The 14,335-nt window shown below is 40.2% G+C and overlaps 1 protein-coding gene across 5 annotated transcripts in view; it reads right to left on the bottom strand.

Annotated features, from left to right (window-relative positions):
• Nucleotides 1–273: 273 nt before the first annotated feature.
• The window catches only part of GALNT15 (polypeptide N-acetylgalactosaminyltransferase 15), a 29,137-nt gene continuing 15,075 nt past the window's right edge, over nucleotides 274–14,335 (bottom strand). For 3 of the 5 annotated variants that reach the window (XM_051611219.1, XM_051611220.1, XM_051611218.1), the window contains 7 exons: nucleotides 12,754–12,921; nucleotides 12,041–12,158; nucleotides 11,066–11,260; nucleotides 7,299–7,430; nucleotides 6,098–6,199; nucleotides 5,115–5,255; nucleotides 274–4,179 (listed from right to left, as the gene is read on the bottom strand). In XM_051611219.1, coding sequence (XP_051467179.1) covers nucleotides 4,033–4,179; nucleotides 5,115–5,255; nucleotides 6,098–6,199; nucleotides 7,299–7,430; nucleotides 11,066–11,260; nucleotides 12,041–12,158; nucleotides 12,754–12,921 — 1,003 coding nt within the window. In that variant the 3' untranslated portion in view covers nucleotides 274–4,032. The remainder of the gene's footprint in view (nucleotides 4,180–5,114; nucleotides 5,256–6,097; nucleotides 6,200–7,298; nucleotides 7,431–11,065; nucleotides 11,261–12,040; nucleotides 12,159–12,753; nucleotides 12,922–14,335) is intronic. The other 2 variants (XM_051611222.1, XM_051611221.1) reach the window with 2 other exon arrangements.

The raw sequence follows: 14,335 nt of genomic DNA, 5'->3' as shown, positions 1-14,335 counted from the left end.
CTAATAAATATATGGCAAAGAATGGAGATTTGTGGTAGCAGTCATTTGAATAATAGCACAAAATAGTTCAGATTGTTTAAAAATATTATAGTGTTTTTATATAATGCATGTTTTTTAAAGCTACTAATATTAAACTTCACATCTTCAAAGTAATACGGAGACGTTTTGGAAAATTTCAGTACTTATTCCATTGGGAATATTCTGAAGCATGAGGAAAAAGAGGCATTAGCCAATCGTATCACAACAGAGCAATAAAAAGACAACATGTCACTGTGCACTGATATACTTTATTCAGGGCAGAAGTGTGCGGTTTGCATAGCTGAAAAACACGAGCCAAGAATTTACCAATATTTGCAAAACACTCCTTTTTTACTCTCTTCCAACATGTCTATAATTTGAATCAAACTGCTGGAGATAAAATGAGATACAAGGGCAGAATCTGCAAGCTCTCTCTCACATGTCACCTTCCAGCTGTTATGAAAATCTAAGCTGTTACTGTTCTTGTCTTGGTTGCCTCAGAATTGCCCTGTTCCTTCCCAGGGAAATCTGTCATGGAAGCTGTTGTATTTTGGTAAGCAGACAGTATCACAGCTCAATCAGTGCCTCGTAACGAAGGACCTGGAGGTACTCACATGTGGACTGAGAGATACCCTGAACATTTCTGTGCTACAGGATTAATCATAAACATTGCTTTGAACCTTCCCCCTGTTCAAACTTCAGGTTCACACCTGGAGAAAAATGCTGTCATTCTGTTTCTCAGCGATAGTGATGACACCTCATATAATAAAACAACCCCCAAACTACGCCACTACCATCTGTGTCAGTTTGGTCTAGGTTTAAAAGTAAGTTGAATAATACTTCAAACCTTTCCATTTTTCAATTTCCAGTCAGCTGGAAGAGGAATAAACCAGTCTCTTTAGAGAATTGTCAACCGCAAGGTGACCTCTTCTTGAATCTGACCTTTTATCTCAGCTTCATGGGTGGGTTTGGCTGAGAGCATTCATTATGCCTGGGTTGCCAAATTCAAAGAAGCAGGTGGAGTTGGACTGTAAGATGTTTACTTGTGTTATGCTGGAATTCCTTCACTCTTGCCCGAGGCTCTACTTTGGAGGCCTTCAAAGTTCAAACTGATTCTCCATTCTTGCCTGAAACATTTTGTTCTTAAATTTCTCGCCTGTCAGTGGGTATTAGAGGAACCTGAAATGTTGTCCCTGTCTAAATACAGAGCTAAAAGTAATCCCATATTTTGTGATGCTCAAAGCATCTCTGTTGTGTGCAAAATGCACAAAAATGAGGAACACACACCAGGACCCTTAGCAGAGACCCTTTGTTGAGCCCCCTGTACAAGCTACATGAGAATGGCTGATGGTCTAACCTCAGGGACAAAGTATATATGACCCCAATGGGGAAAAAGCATTAATACAACCAACCAATCCATTTAAAGGTGTACAGGAAATAAACTAGGAAAAACAGGGGATAGATATTTTCCTTTTGGATTTCCTGTGTAATAACAAGTTATTTTTATGTTAGAGGGAAGTATGCTCCATGGTATGACCCATAATCTGTGTCCCTTGGCTGTCCCCATACCTAGACCACACTGCAGCTCCCTTCTTGTCTGTGCTGTGGACTTGAATTCCCTTGGAAACCAAACATATTTACAATATCACTAAAAGCAACAAGTATAATAACAATAATCTTCTAAATGTTACTGAACCATATATTTTTATTGTTGGAAGAGGCATCATGTAACCTATTTTTCTATTGTACTTACATCTACAGCAAACCTTATTTCATAGGTTCTTATCACTATGTTAAAAAGCAGTGTAAGATGAGGATGTCCACATCTCGTCAGTTTACTTCCAAATATTTCCTCTCTAAACCAAAAATATTTTCATTCTTCTTTGTGATGAATCCTACTTGTGATCAGTTATTGTATTTCTATACACATTTTTTAACATTAAGCTAAATGCTGAAGGAATGATATTCCCAGTGTTGAGTCCAAAATATAATAAATAATACATAATTTAAAAATCTGGCATACTTACAATATAAAATAAAAAAATCACGTGTAATTAAAACAGCATTTCACTCAGCTTTGATGCAATTTTACAAATTCTCTTTTCTCAACATAGATTTGGGCAATGATCAGGGATCACTTGGTGTTCTGGAAGAAGCTGCTGCTATCCTTTCAGCTGAAAGATGAAGCATTTTCAAGAATGTCACAGGAAGTTTTAAATAAATGACACAGGAGCAAATGGTATTAGAATATGATGCCAGCAAAGAAAATGTAAGTGGTAATTAGGGTGATTAGAGTGATGCCTGAACATCGTGTGGAATATATAGCATGCAAAGCAGAGACCCCAGTGGGAAATGTCTAGGACAACACAACCCAGAATGCTATTCTGGTCCTCTGTTGTAACCAATTTCATAGGCTTGAAACTGATTTATCATGATTAACAAGAGCAGGTGACTGGCAGGGTCTGAGCAGAATATTCTGTTATTCCTTCCTTTCTCTGAAGTTCAAACAATATGTAGTACATTTATTTAAAAAAAACCAAAAGCATTTTCTGTCTCTTGAAAAAAATCTTAAAAACAAATCAAGTTTCATTGATGATACCCTCCCCCTTTAATAAATACATTTGGTTATGACTGTTTTATACAATAAATCAGGCATGGTGCTGATGTGGGAAGACTCCCAAAACTTTGTTCTGTCTCAGCAGGCTCTTGGAAAGTATGATCATTATTGGTTTTAACTTCAAAATTGAAAGTGCCAAACAAAATACTGATAGAAGTTTGCTTTGCTAGTGCATACTGTATGAGACCATTCTCACCACCTAACATCAGCTCTCACTCACTTAGTTGAAAGACAGGAGGACAGCAGGGATTCAGGCTCTGCAGAAGAAGTAAATTCAGAAAGTTTTGTATGCGATTGCCTTTTGAGGATCAGCTCAGAGACCCACGACAGCAAGAATCTACAAGATCTTGGCTGAGACTTGTGTGAAAGACTCACTTTCCCTGTATGAAAGACTTAATGCAGGATGCAAGCAAGTGGAAGTAGGCATCAGTATGTTCCTCCTAGGTGGCCACTGTTGGAACCTGCTGTTTTCCTTCATTTGCTGTTTTCAGCCAGCACTTTTGTCACTGGAATAATAGTAAGTTCATCCCATAGCTTTATAAGAGCAATTGGATGGCACTGATACTTCCCATTTCCAAATAAGCAGGGAAGTTGTTAGTCTTCCTTCTAATCTAGTTCAATTTTCTTCCATATTCCACAAAAGTTTCCTGAAGAGTTGCTCTTAAATTTAATTAAAACAAACAAAAAAGTTGTTAATATTTCAGATGCATTCACCCACCCAAATGAGACTGTGGATGAAGGATTTTAGGAAAGGTGTGCCAAATGCTGAGGACTGTTGGGATTCCAAGTCCATTAGAGCAGTTAGTGCCTAATTAAGTGCTAATTTATGCTCTGTGCAATCTCATAGAGGGTAGAAAGTTGGCTCGGGCTAGTTGGAAAAACAAAATCTAGCTGTAACACGTGAAAACATCTACTACTTTTATGAATACAAAACCTACTTTGTTTTATGAGTTGAGTGCACTGTAAAACAAGGCTAAACTTTTATCCTGGTTTGGCTGGCTTCCTCTTACGGTTTCAAAGGTTTCACAAACATTCATTTTCCTGTATCCTCAGAAGTCACAGAATATGCTAAAGACAAGCTGTCTGGCAGCCAATTTTCCATGTTTCCTTCAAAGGGCAAACTTAGCTGCCTTCTGCAATAGCAGAGTTGAGAATCCATTGATGCTCACAGTGTCTTTATTCCATACTTCACAGAATAAACAAAAATTTTAGCTAAAGCTGAACAAGCCAGGAACTGGTGGCAACTATTTGAGTCAGGTTTTCAAAGGAGTGACCTTCCTAACTTCCCTGCATGCTACAGCAAACACATCTTTCTTGTCCAAGCAGGAAATGTATTTAAATCCTAAAGAGAAGTAATGTTAAATTTTGGAGTCTTGACCTCCACCGAGACCTGTCAGTCATCTCTGATGTAGCTCACGGGAATGTTCAAATTGCCACACCTGGTTTGCATTGTTGTCACATACACACAAAACCAAGTACTTCTCATCTTCATTCTTTGCTGCCTCTATGCATTTGCCAGAAAGGACATGGACAATCGTTCCATTCTACAAGATGAGAGAAGAAGGCAAAGAAAGAACAAATTAAAAATAAGGTAATAAACAGTAGGCCATGTTTCTGAAACTTTTTACATAGAATAGATCACCAGTAATGACATGTTCAAAATTTTTAAAGTACTGCTCTGAACATAATGACTAGGTTTAGCTTTGAGCCCAGGACATGATGAGTATTCACAATTCCTTTCAAAGTTGACAGGAGTGGTAGGTACAGAATGCAATAAATCTCTTTTCTACCACTATTTGTTTCCCACGGGTGCAGGTTGTCATCAGCATCAGCTACAGTACTATAGGCCACAGAATTTCAAAAAGACCAGTGCTTCCCTTAGGAATCAAAACACGTTACAGTAGGAACTGTGCCAGAGGGTTGCAGCATCCTTACAACTACGGTAACTGCTATTTTCCCAGGCTGTCCTACAGCAGGACATTTTTCAGTCTTGTAGAGGAGTTCCTGCTCTGCTGGGACTGAATAACACAAAATTCCTCTAATTTAAAGTTTGTTCTTCTCTTACAATGGAGGAGGAATTTTAATGTTTCCCCTACTCCCAGTGGCTCTCATTTGGGAGGGTTCAGAATTCCCAGACACTTCCTCTATCCAAAAGAAGTGTGCAAGGATTTGACCTGCTTTTATTTTCACAACCACTGATTCTAATTCTATTCCTGTAAGGCCATTAAGACAAACAGTTAAAACAAGGAGATACATAATTTGGTAGGATTCCTGTAATATGCATTTTTAAAACAAATTTACTCCACACAGACAGTGCAAACAGACAAGAGGCATCCTAAATTTCCTGAGTGAAAATGGTACAAGTGAAACTGGCTCTTCAAATACGTCATCCCTTCCCCTCACAGGAATCCTGTCAGTCAGCCAGGGATCCCACAGTCACTGTCAGCTGCCTTCCCCTCACGGCAGAGTCACTACTGACCTCCTGGACATCCCAGTGCTGGTGGCTGTTATCTGTCTCCTTTGTACAGTTCTGAGGGATAACCTTCCCGTGTCTGACATCAAAGCAAAACAGGGGAGCAGAACCAAGCCGGATTTCCTTCATGCTGTTATATTCAAAGTGCTGGAAAAGGGAGGGTTTGTTTGAACAATGAGGGAAGGACATCTCAATTAATTTTCAATTGTTAAATAAAAAAATAATTTCCTGTACATGTTTGTTAAGATGCAACCCAAACATGAATGACAGAGACTCAACAGCCTTGACCCTGCCAAGCAATCCCCCCATCAGCTAATTCTGGCATAACTATTTACCTAAGGAAAGGCTTTGTGGACTGTAATTATGTATAAAATAAACCCATGCTATAATAAAATTTTCTAGTTCAATAAATATTTGAACAGAGAGGTGTTTATTACAGTGTCCACACATACTGCAATTAGGAAAGTGCCTGCAGCTCAGTGTGAGCAGCAAAACTTGCTTGGGGCTTGTACTAAATACCTGCAGTCAGTCTGTACTGGTTTGGTTTCTCCTAATGCATGAACTTGCTAGTCTAATGCCAGCTTGGGAGTCTACATTAATTTCCCTCCTGTTTTTGACTGCAGTTTAGGCACTAAACTGCAGTTTTATGCACTAATGGGGAAACCCATTCCCATTATTCTGGAATTGTTATATAGTTTTTATGCCCAGGCTTTCTGTGCTCCAAACACTACCAAATATGCTAACAAACAGGCACTTAATGATGTCTACTGGAACAAGTGTGGGTATCTGGCCTCAGGGACACATGGAACGTTGCCATTTTTCAAATGACAGCTGCAGGAGAGTGGGCATCATTGCCTTAGCACACGCCTAATTTTGAACATACTAGTGTTTCTACCAGTGTCAACCCAGCCAATCACATGTGGAAGTGACTGCCTTCTGGGTAGTCCCTAGATCAGATACGGTGCCTACAGAATTAAAGTGTACAGTACCTGGGTGAGACTGTCACTGCAATGGGAGAGTTCAATAGAGCCTTCTGCAATAGCTCTTCCAGGTCTGTAATTTGCACAGAAGCCAACACCAGTATTGAAAAGCTGTAAGAAAAGGTTTCTACTGAAATGAAGCGCAATCAGATAAACCAAAACATCCTTCAGCTAACTTTTTTGTGATTGTATCCCTCTATAATATATGGTTTTGCTCAAAATTCAGGCAATTTATTTTTTTTTTCAGACTAGATCTTGCATATTGATTTTGCAAACTGATCTGATACAAAAAGCAATCTCACCAAAGGTCAGTGTTACTCAGCGAGGTTTTTTGTAAGTTAGAGATACCCACTTGTGGTTTTAACTATTATGATAGTTAAAATAAATATATATATTTTTTAACACTAAATTTACACTTCAGCTGGACACTGTAATCAGAAGAAAACCAAGATATATCAGAAGAGAAAAAAACCAAATATGACAATTCCTGTGATCCACACTCAGTTCTTACACTCTTTTCAAACAAACTTTGATAATCAAGAACAGACAAAATAGTAAAAGGACACAGTAAAATCTGTCTAAAGATAGCAGAAGGTGACTTAATTAGGGGAAACTGTTGCCTTGTTGGGGGAAAATCCCTTCCAGTAAGGCTGCCTGGAATGAACTCATATTTTAATGAATCATAATTATCAACTTATGTGTTTGAAAAAAACAACACTAAGAATATTGCCTCCTGTACACAATCAGCCAAGGAACTGCTATCTCTACCACCTCTGCCCTTGGGGAAGTGCAGGACTGAAGAAATGCTTTTTTTCTCTTCATGCACATTGGTCAGTCAGTACAGAGATATCTCAGCTGCTGTTGTGGCTGCCATCTGCATGAGGCAACACAATTACTTTCCTTTACTAATGGCACCTAAAGAATTTAGGGTTAGGATTCTCTGAGCTGTGACACTGAACTAAGTCAGACAATCTGGGTTCAGCTCCTAGCTCGCTTTCAATGTCTATGTGAGAATTTGGAGCAGCTGTTTGTCTTCTCTGACCTATTCTTTCTCCTCCCACCCTTGTTGCATTGTCTGGACAATAAATGTTTCAAAGCGGAACAGCCACTTAATCTAATGCTCACTGAGTACTTACTGCATGGAAGCTATACTGGGGTCTTTGAGCAATGCAAAAACACTGATCATTCTTTACAGTGTGTTCTCTCTTACCTTGCCAGAGAATCTTGGTGTGTCTTCAGGTTGGGAGAGTTCAGGGTACACATTTGATACAAACCACTGGAAATTTCTACAGCCCAGTCTTTTCTGTAGCTGAAGGCGCTCACTGCAGTCTGGCTTCTCTGCCTTCATGGAGAAAGGATGGGGGCAACAGGGTTACTAATGTGTTTGTGTTAGAGATGCTAGCAGTGAAAATTACTACAAAGGAATGAATTCTACCACCTCTTCTGTCCTGCATGTTATAGATACTGATATATGTTTCTCACGAGTACAAAAAGGAGGACCAGCTATAGCTTTCCTCCAACTTTGTGCTTAAACAGCATTTAGTCTGACACTGTGACAGACGTAAATGTTTCAGAAGTAGCACACACTGTGAAAATAACTACTTCCTCATGAATTGCTATTATACTGCAAGATAAGTCAGTCTTTGTCATCTTAAATTAAAAGTTAGGGCCAACCTTGATACTTGTTGCACTGAAATCAGTGCGACTGTATTAGATTGTCAGTCAGCACAGAGTTTGCCCTGCTGGTTAAAATTCAATTTCCTTACCTTTAACAGCCCAAATTCCCCAGCTATTGTCAGTCCTCCATGACCAGAGGATGTAAATGATGACAGAATTTAGCCCAAAATATAGTCTATCATATTATTATCTGACAGTTCCTAAATGCAGTAAGTGAATGTGTTTTGCGGCTTTCCTGTGATTCATTTGTTTTCTTGAACTACATACACACAATATCAACGCTCACCCTTCTTGACAGCAACTCTGTTCTGAAAAAAGACAGGTGCCTTCAATCCCTACTGCAGCTATGGGCATCTGCACTGAAAAGGCCTGACCGACTGTTTGAGGGTATTTAGCACTGAAGATGGCTAACAGGGTTCTGAAAACCTCAAAGCAGGTAAGTGTCTAATCCTTCAGTTTCAAAACCTCAGAAACCACTTCTCTAAATCCCTCAGTGCCCAACTACTAAAAATATCACCACCCTTAAGAGTCTCTCTCCTCTTTCTTGTCAGCAGTAGATCTCCCCCTTCACATTTCTACTTTTTAATGATGCAGTTTTGGATTCCAGGAAAACTGGTCTGGATTCCTACATCAGAAACTAAAATTGGTAATGTAAGAAAAGAAGTTTGTGGAAGTAACTTTTCCTCAGACCAGCTATTTCTCTGCATCCATAAGAAAGAAAAAGGGACTGTGCGACATGTCTGGAAAGCACTGACAAATGATGAGCCTTGGAGATCAAGGGAGAGGTTTCAGTTTAAAGGCAGGGATCAGTCATGCCATGCAGCACTGTTTGCCAGCCCCTGTAAGCTGCAATACAGAATCACAGAATGGTTTGAAATATGGTAAAGAGAACCTCACAGTTTAGTATCAGTCTTCAGCTTCAATAAGGAACAAAGCTCAGCAATTTAGCCCCACACAAACCTGTCCCCAAGAGATTTCCTTGGAAAACAGAAACAGAGAAGTAAAACACTTTGGTTAGAATGAGATGTTTCTCAGGAGTTTCTGCTTTGTCTGAAGAAGAAAATGGCAGGAAATCTTATTTTGTCATACTAGTTACAGTCCGTATTTGATGCTGAGTAAATAATGTAAAGAAAGTCATTATTCCTGCAAAGAAATCTGAAAGGAAATTGTGCTTGTAAAATAAATGGAAAAAAAAAACCCCAAACAACACATGAGGAAAGGAGAAAAAGATACAGTGGCTGACACAGTAGAGAGCTGGGAAGTGCCTTATTATCCACACTAGCGCTCATGCCACGGGCATGCTGTGCAGGATGCGATGCCGACCATAAACCGGGAAGACTTAAAAAGCAACGGGGTCACTAGTTATTTTCTGCAGCGGGCTGTATGGGCGGCGAGGGCTGACGGAGACCTTTGCGGTGGCCAACAGGTGGCTCCGCTCACCCTCCCCGAGCGACAAATCCCCGCAGGGCCCACCCGCAGCTGAGCGGCAAACCTGTCATTGCTGGCTTGTGTCTTTTGAGCAACATCCCGCTGCACTGACAGACTGAAAATACTGGCTGCGAAAGAAAGGAACAGGGAAAAGGGCCTTTTATGTGATGGTATGCTGAGCACAGAGATCATAAAATTGATTAGTTGAAGGACAATCATATTTAGGAGTACTAAAAGTATTCTGGCTTGAATAAACTCTCAGGCAAAAGGTTATGGTGCTTAGAGCTTGTAAGCTGTATCATTGATGGCTTTAGTTTTTAGTATAGAAAGGTGCTTCTGAGTTGGCAAGAAAGGCCTTCAGGAAATGATTAAATTATTCAGAGATCTAACTGCCCATCTTAAATGACTTGGCCTAGCATCCTTCTTGGGCTTGCATGGCTGAAACCCCTGTAAGTCAGTGGGTGAAATTCTGGCCAGTGGAGATCAAACAACAGAGGTTGCTTTTCTAAAAAGTGGAAATAGGATTAAAAAAGGAACGTAACTGCCTCGGACTCTAGGATTAGCAAAGCAGGCTGACTGGACAGGCAGATCCACTGGTGAAATGTAGGGAGGTCAGACTAGGTGACAGCAGAGAAGCCACTCAGACATACAGCCCTTCTCTTCTCCCCACTGCAATGCAGCTCCTGCTGGATCTGGTTTTCTTAGACAAATGTTCAGCACTGCAACAACTAAGGCACACAGGACAGAAATGCAACAGCAAAACTAAATGGGAAACTTTGCACAGCACCTACCATGCTTTCCCTAACTGTTTTCAATTAATCTTTGTCTTCTTAAAATCATGGCGTTGTCAAATAAACAAGAAGACAAATGACATGTCTTCATTCACAACTGCTCATAGGTTTGTCCACGACCTTGTAGAAGAGGACAAGAAGGACCTTTTCTTGTACCAAGGAAAGGTATTGGAGCTGTAGCAACATTAACAGCTTCACATTAACAACATTAACCACAGCTGTATGACTCCCAGTAAACAAACATCCACTGGTTCTTCATACATGGATATACAGTCCCTTGGATGATCCTGATCTGCAATGGATTATATAGTGGTTTAAAAACAAGTGTGGCTGTTCTGTAGTTGTTGGATGGAATGTAGCCTGCAGACAGTTCATGTGTGGCTGCATGCCAGGGCTACACCACACACCTGGCTGAAAGCCTGTCTTAGTGGAATCCAACCCCCTGGAGACTGGACTGCTGCCTGTGTGATGCTTCTAATGAGAAAGTAACTTGTAAACAGTGGTTATGTTGAGATCTGACTTTCTCAATTACTGACAGTTGCTTCTGGACATCTGTCAGTTCACAAAAAAAATCACCTTCTTGTCACTAGACCACTCAGATGTGTTCCCTTCCAGTAGGAGAGACACCACAGTTTGCCACATGGCCATGAATATTACTGAATATCCTAATGAATCACATGAGGAAGACCTTCAGTAATCAATAATTAATCCTCTATAAGGGCCCTTTGAGCACACAGTGCTACGAGCTTCCACTTCTGATGGACTGCAACCCTCCATGTACTATCAGTGGAAAAAATAAATCACAGCTTGTTGGGCAAGCTGAAGAAGGAGTCACTTGGAGGAGATTTGATAATCTAAGAGATCTGATAACTTCAGCAAGTAATACCTAGGCACAAATTTCATTTCTTCCTTCCTGATATGACAGCTCTTCCACTGGAAGGCTTCATAAAAAGACTTTCCCCAGCACTATGCACATTGAATATTTGATTGCACACAGACACCTCCACCCCTATTTCACCCCCCTCACCTACCTCAACACACACTCCTTCCCCCAGAAATGAACCACTACACATTTATTTACCTTGCTGATTAGGAAAGCCACTGTGTCGTGCTTGTAGAAGTTCTCTTTAAAAGAGCCCAGCCAGGTCTCTGCTATTCGGATTTTGTTCCTCACAATGGCCTCTTCATAGGAGAAAGCACGGGGAAAGTGATTTCTATAGACATGCCCAACTCGGGAGCATGGAATAATTTCTACAGAGCCACCACAGAGCCAGGTCTGAAACACAGGTGAAGGCACAAAAAGAAATTACCTTACTCAGATTACCTTTCTCTAAAAAGGAGAAGTTCCTTTACTATAGACTCCACATCAGGAAATCCTAATCTGCACGTTGCTGGAAACGGCAAGGGCATTATTATGTGCTTCTTCATACACTGTTCTCAACAGATACAGAGAAACAGAGAAGGTGCTGGGTGAGGCAGACCTTTGATTTGACCCAGCATGGCTATTTAGATGCTTTTATGTTTTTCTGTGCACAAACAGTGCAGTGTAGTGAAGAGATCTGGGGGCACACCTTCTTTTGTTTCAGACATTAATGACTCTAATACCCTTTGTGTCTGCAATTTTAATTGCTTTTTAATATCAATTAATATTTGTATTCAGCAAAAATCAATACAAATAATTTAATATTAAAAAATGGGCATTAAAACTACAGGTTGGCAAAGAAATAAGGCTACTCTCCCTTTGGTGCATGTTACATGCCAAAAAAGAAGAGGCTTGCAGAAGGTGCCAAAACCAGTGACTCTGTCCTCAGGCAGCTAGTGATAGCCAGTGAAACTTCCTTCCCTGAAATAATGCTCCTAGCTCACACCAGCTGCATGTTCTTATATAGTCCTGACAGGTCACAGAGTGTAGGGATACATTTCTGTGAGAAAGTGATATTCTCCATAACCCAAGACATTTTGCACTTAACTGCTTAAATTGCTATTTGGCTTTTCATTCAGGTTCCTTAAAAGCCCAATAGTTACCATAGCTTGATCTTTTAATTAAGGTTCTTACCCTTATAGATAGCTCCAGATTTTCTGCTCCCCACACGGTCATGTCAGAATCATAAGCTCCAGTGTTTTGGAAGTAATGTCGATCCATGGCCACCACTGCACCAGCTACCACAGGACTCCTGTGTAGAAAACAGTTTGGAAGTGAACTCCTTGAGTTTTGGATATGGAATTAGGTGAAGGGTGAAAATTTCCACAGAGATAGTATTGCAAAATTATTGAATACTACTCCATATAAGCTTGAATGAACTGATTACCTGACCAAAAGAAAGAATAACTGGATTATTCTGGGATTTGCTTGGGGAAGGGAGCCAAGAGCTGAATTATCAAATAAGGCTCAGAACAGTGGAAAATGTTACTTACTTGTACACCCAAAACAAAAGTCAAACAGATGATGATTGAAATGTCTCTTATAACTCTGCATGATCCATCTTTTGTTTTCCCTACAAACCCCAACACCTCGTCTGGTCAGGTTGCATATTAGTTGTCTCAATGTGTGGAAAATATTTGTCATGTTGTAAATATGACTGCAATCTAGTTAGAATGATTACTAAAGGTCAAGCAAACTCAGTGTAAACCAAAAACCTATCCCTTCAAAGAATGTTAATCAAGCATATGCAAGGAACCACATCTCTCTTCTGTTAGCTGGAAGGTGACCCAGATTGTATAGTTTTGCTGCTGAGCTGAGTGGAGGCATATTGGCTGAAGGACTGTTACCTGATAGGGCTGATGGGAGACTGTCGTACCTTCTCTTCATGCTCTGGCACTGGTTCCCAATGAAAATCTAGTTTCCAATCAAAAACACCTCGATGCAGGCCCACAGAGTGATAGTACTGAAAAGTCTTCCAGTCTATGACATCTATGACAGGGGAGACGACACTGTTTCTGAAAAAGACAATATCATTTATAGAATCATAGGATACCAGGTTGGAAGGGACCTCAAGGATCATCTGGTCAAAAAAACCTCCTCAGCAAAAGCACAGTCTAGACAAGATGGCCCAGCATCTTGTACAGCTGAATCATAAAAATGTCCAACATTGCAGAATCCACAATTTCCCTTGGGAGATTATTCCAATGGTTGATCGTTTTCATTGTGAACATTTTTCCTCTGTTGTCTAATCAGAATGTCCCCAGGAGTGACTTGTGCCCATTACCCCTCATCTTTTCCATGTGTCTCCTTGTAAAAATGGAGTTTCCATCTTCTTTATAGCCACCCTTTAAGTACTGGAACATGGTGATAAGGTCTCCCCTAAGCCTTGTCTGAACCCCTCAGCCTCAAGTCTGAACCAAGTCAAAGCACAAATTAAGTTCACCACTCTGTTAATAAACAGGGGTTCTCCAGTTTGACACTGTCAAGCACAAGCACTCCTCTAGATGTTGAGTGCCCTTGTCTTCCCTGCTGATAGAAGCTCAGGTGCTCAGTGCATTGGGATACTGAGCCTGCAGAGAGGAATCTAAAGATCAATAATTTATTGATAACCTGTACCTTGCATTGTCATTTAAAGCTATTCAGGATTTTGCTGGGAGTTAACCATCAGAATTCTTATACAGCCGTTTCACACAGAGCCCCCAACCTCTGATGTTATAGGCTGTGCATGAATGCAAGATTTATAGCAAAAGGCTATTTTGGCCTCACACACTTCACCATCCTTTGATTTTCCTGTAGTATTTTCCACACACTTCATGAGTTTGTCACTTCAGGCCACTTAAGAGTGCACTCACCCTTACTTTCTTCTGCTGGTTATTTTGCAAAAAAATATATCACTGAGTTCATAAGCCAGTTTCTGCTTGTATTTTATCACAGCTTAAAATGCTCTTGCAAATGCACTGTCACAGTGTGGAATCAACTTTTAAGAGCCAGAACAGAGCCACTGCACCATAAGCAGCAATCCTCCAATGCACTTCTAATGTGAGGTAAATTTAGATTAGTCTGAGAAGAGGTATTAAACATTTCCCCATGGCAAATGTGTCATGGTATTTCACAGTGTGCTTGTACATCATCTTGGAATTAACTGCTAGTTCAGAAGAGCTATCAGTGTTCCTTATTTCCAGGTCAATGATTTATCACATTTGGAAATTTTCAGAGTATAAATACAATGGTACTAGGGACAGTAGGGGAAAAAAGTGATGAAGAACATCATTATCCATTTCTTCTCTGTTATGCAAAACCAATAGTCCCTGGTTTACATGTAAGGGCTTGCCTACAGACACAAGGTTCTCTGGAGGAAAACCAGTAACATTTACTTGGGATTACAGTACACTGAAAAAAATTAATATTGTTCTAGAGTAAGAGTATCCA

This window comes from Apus apus, chromosome 2 (genome assembly GCF_020740795.1).
Source record: "Apus apus isolate bApuApu2 chromosome 2, bApuApu2.pri.cur, whole genome shotgun sequence".
Classification (NCBI taxonomy): domain Eukaryota; kingdom Metazoa; phylum Chordata; class Aves; order Apodiformes; family Apodidae; genus Apus; species Apus apus.
Note: the sequence above shows the minus strand (reverse complement) of the source record. Positions and strands in the feature narration are given on the sequence as shown.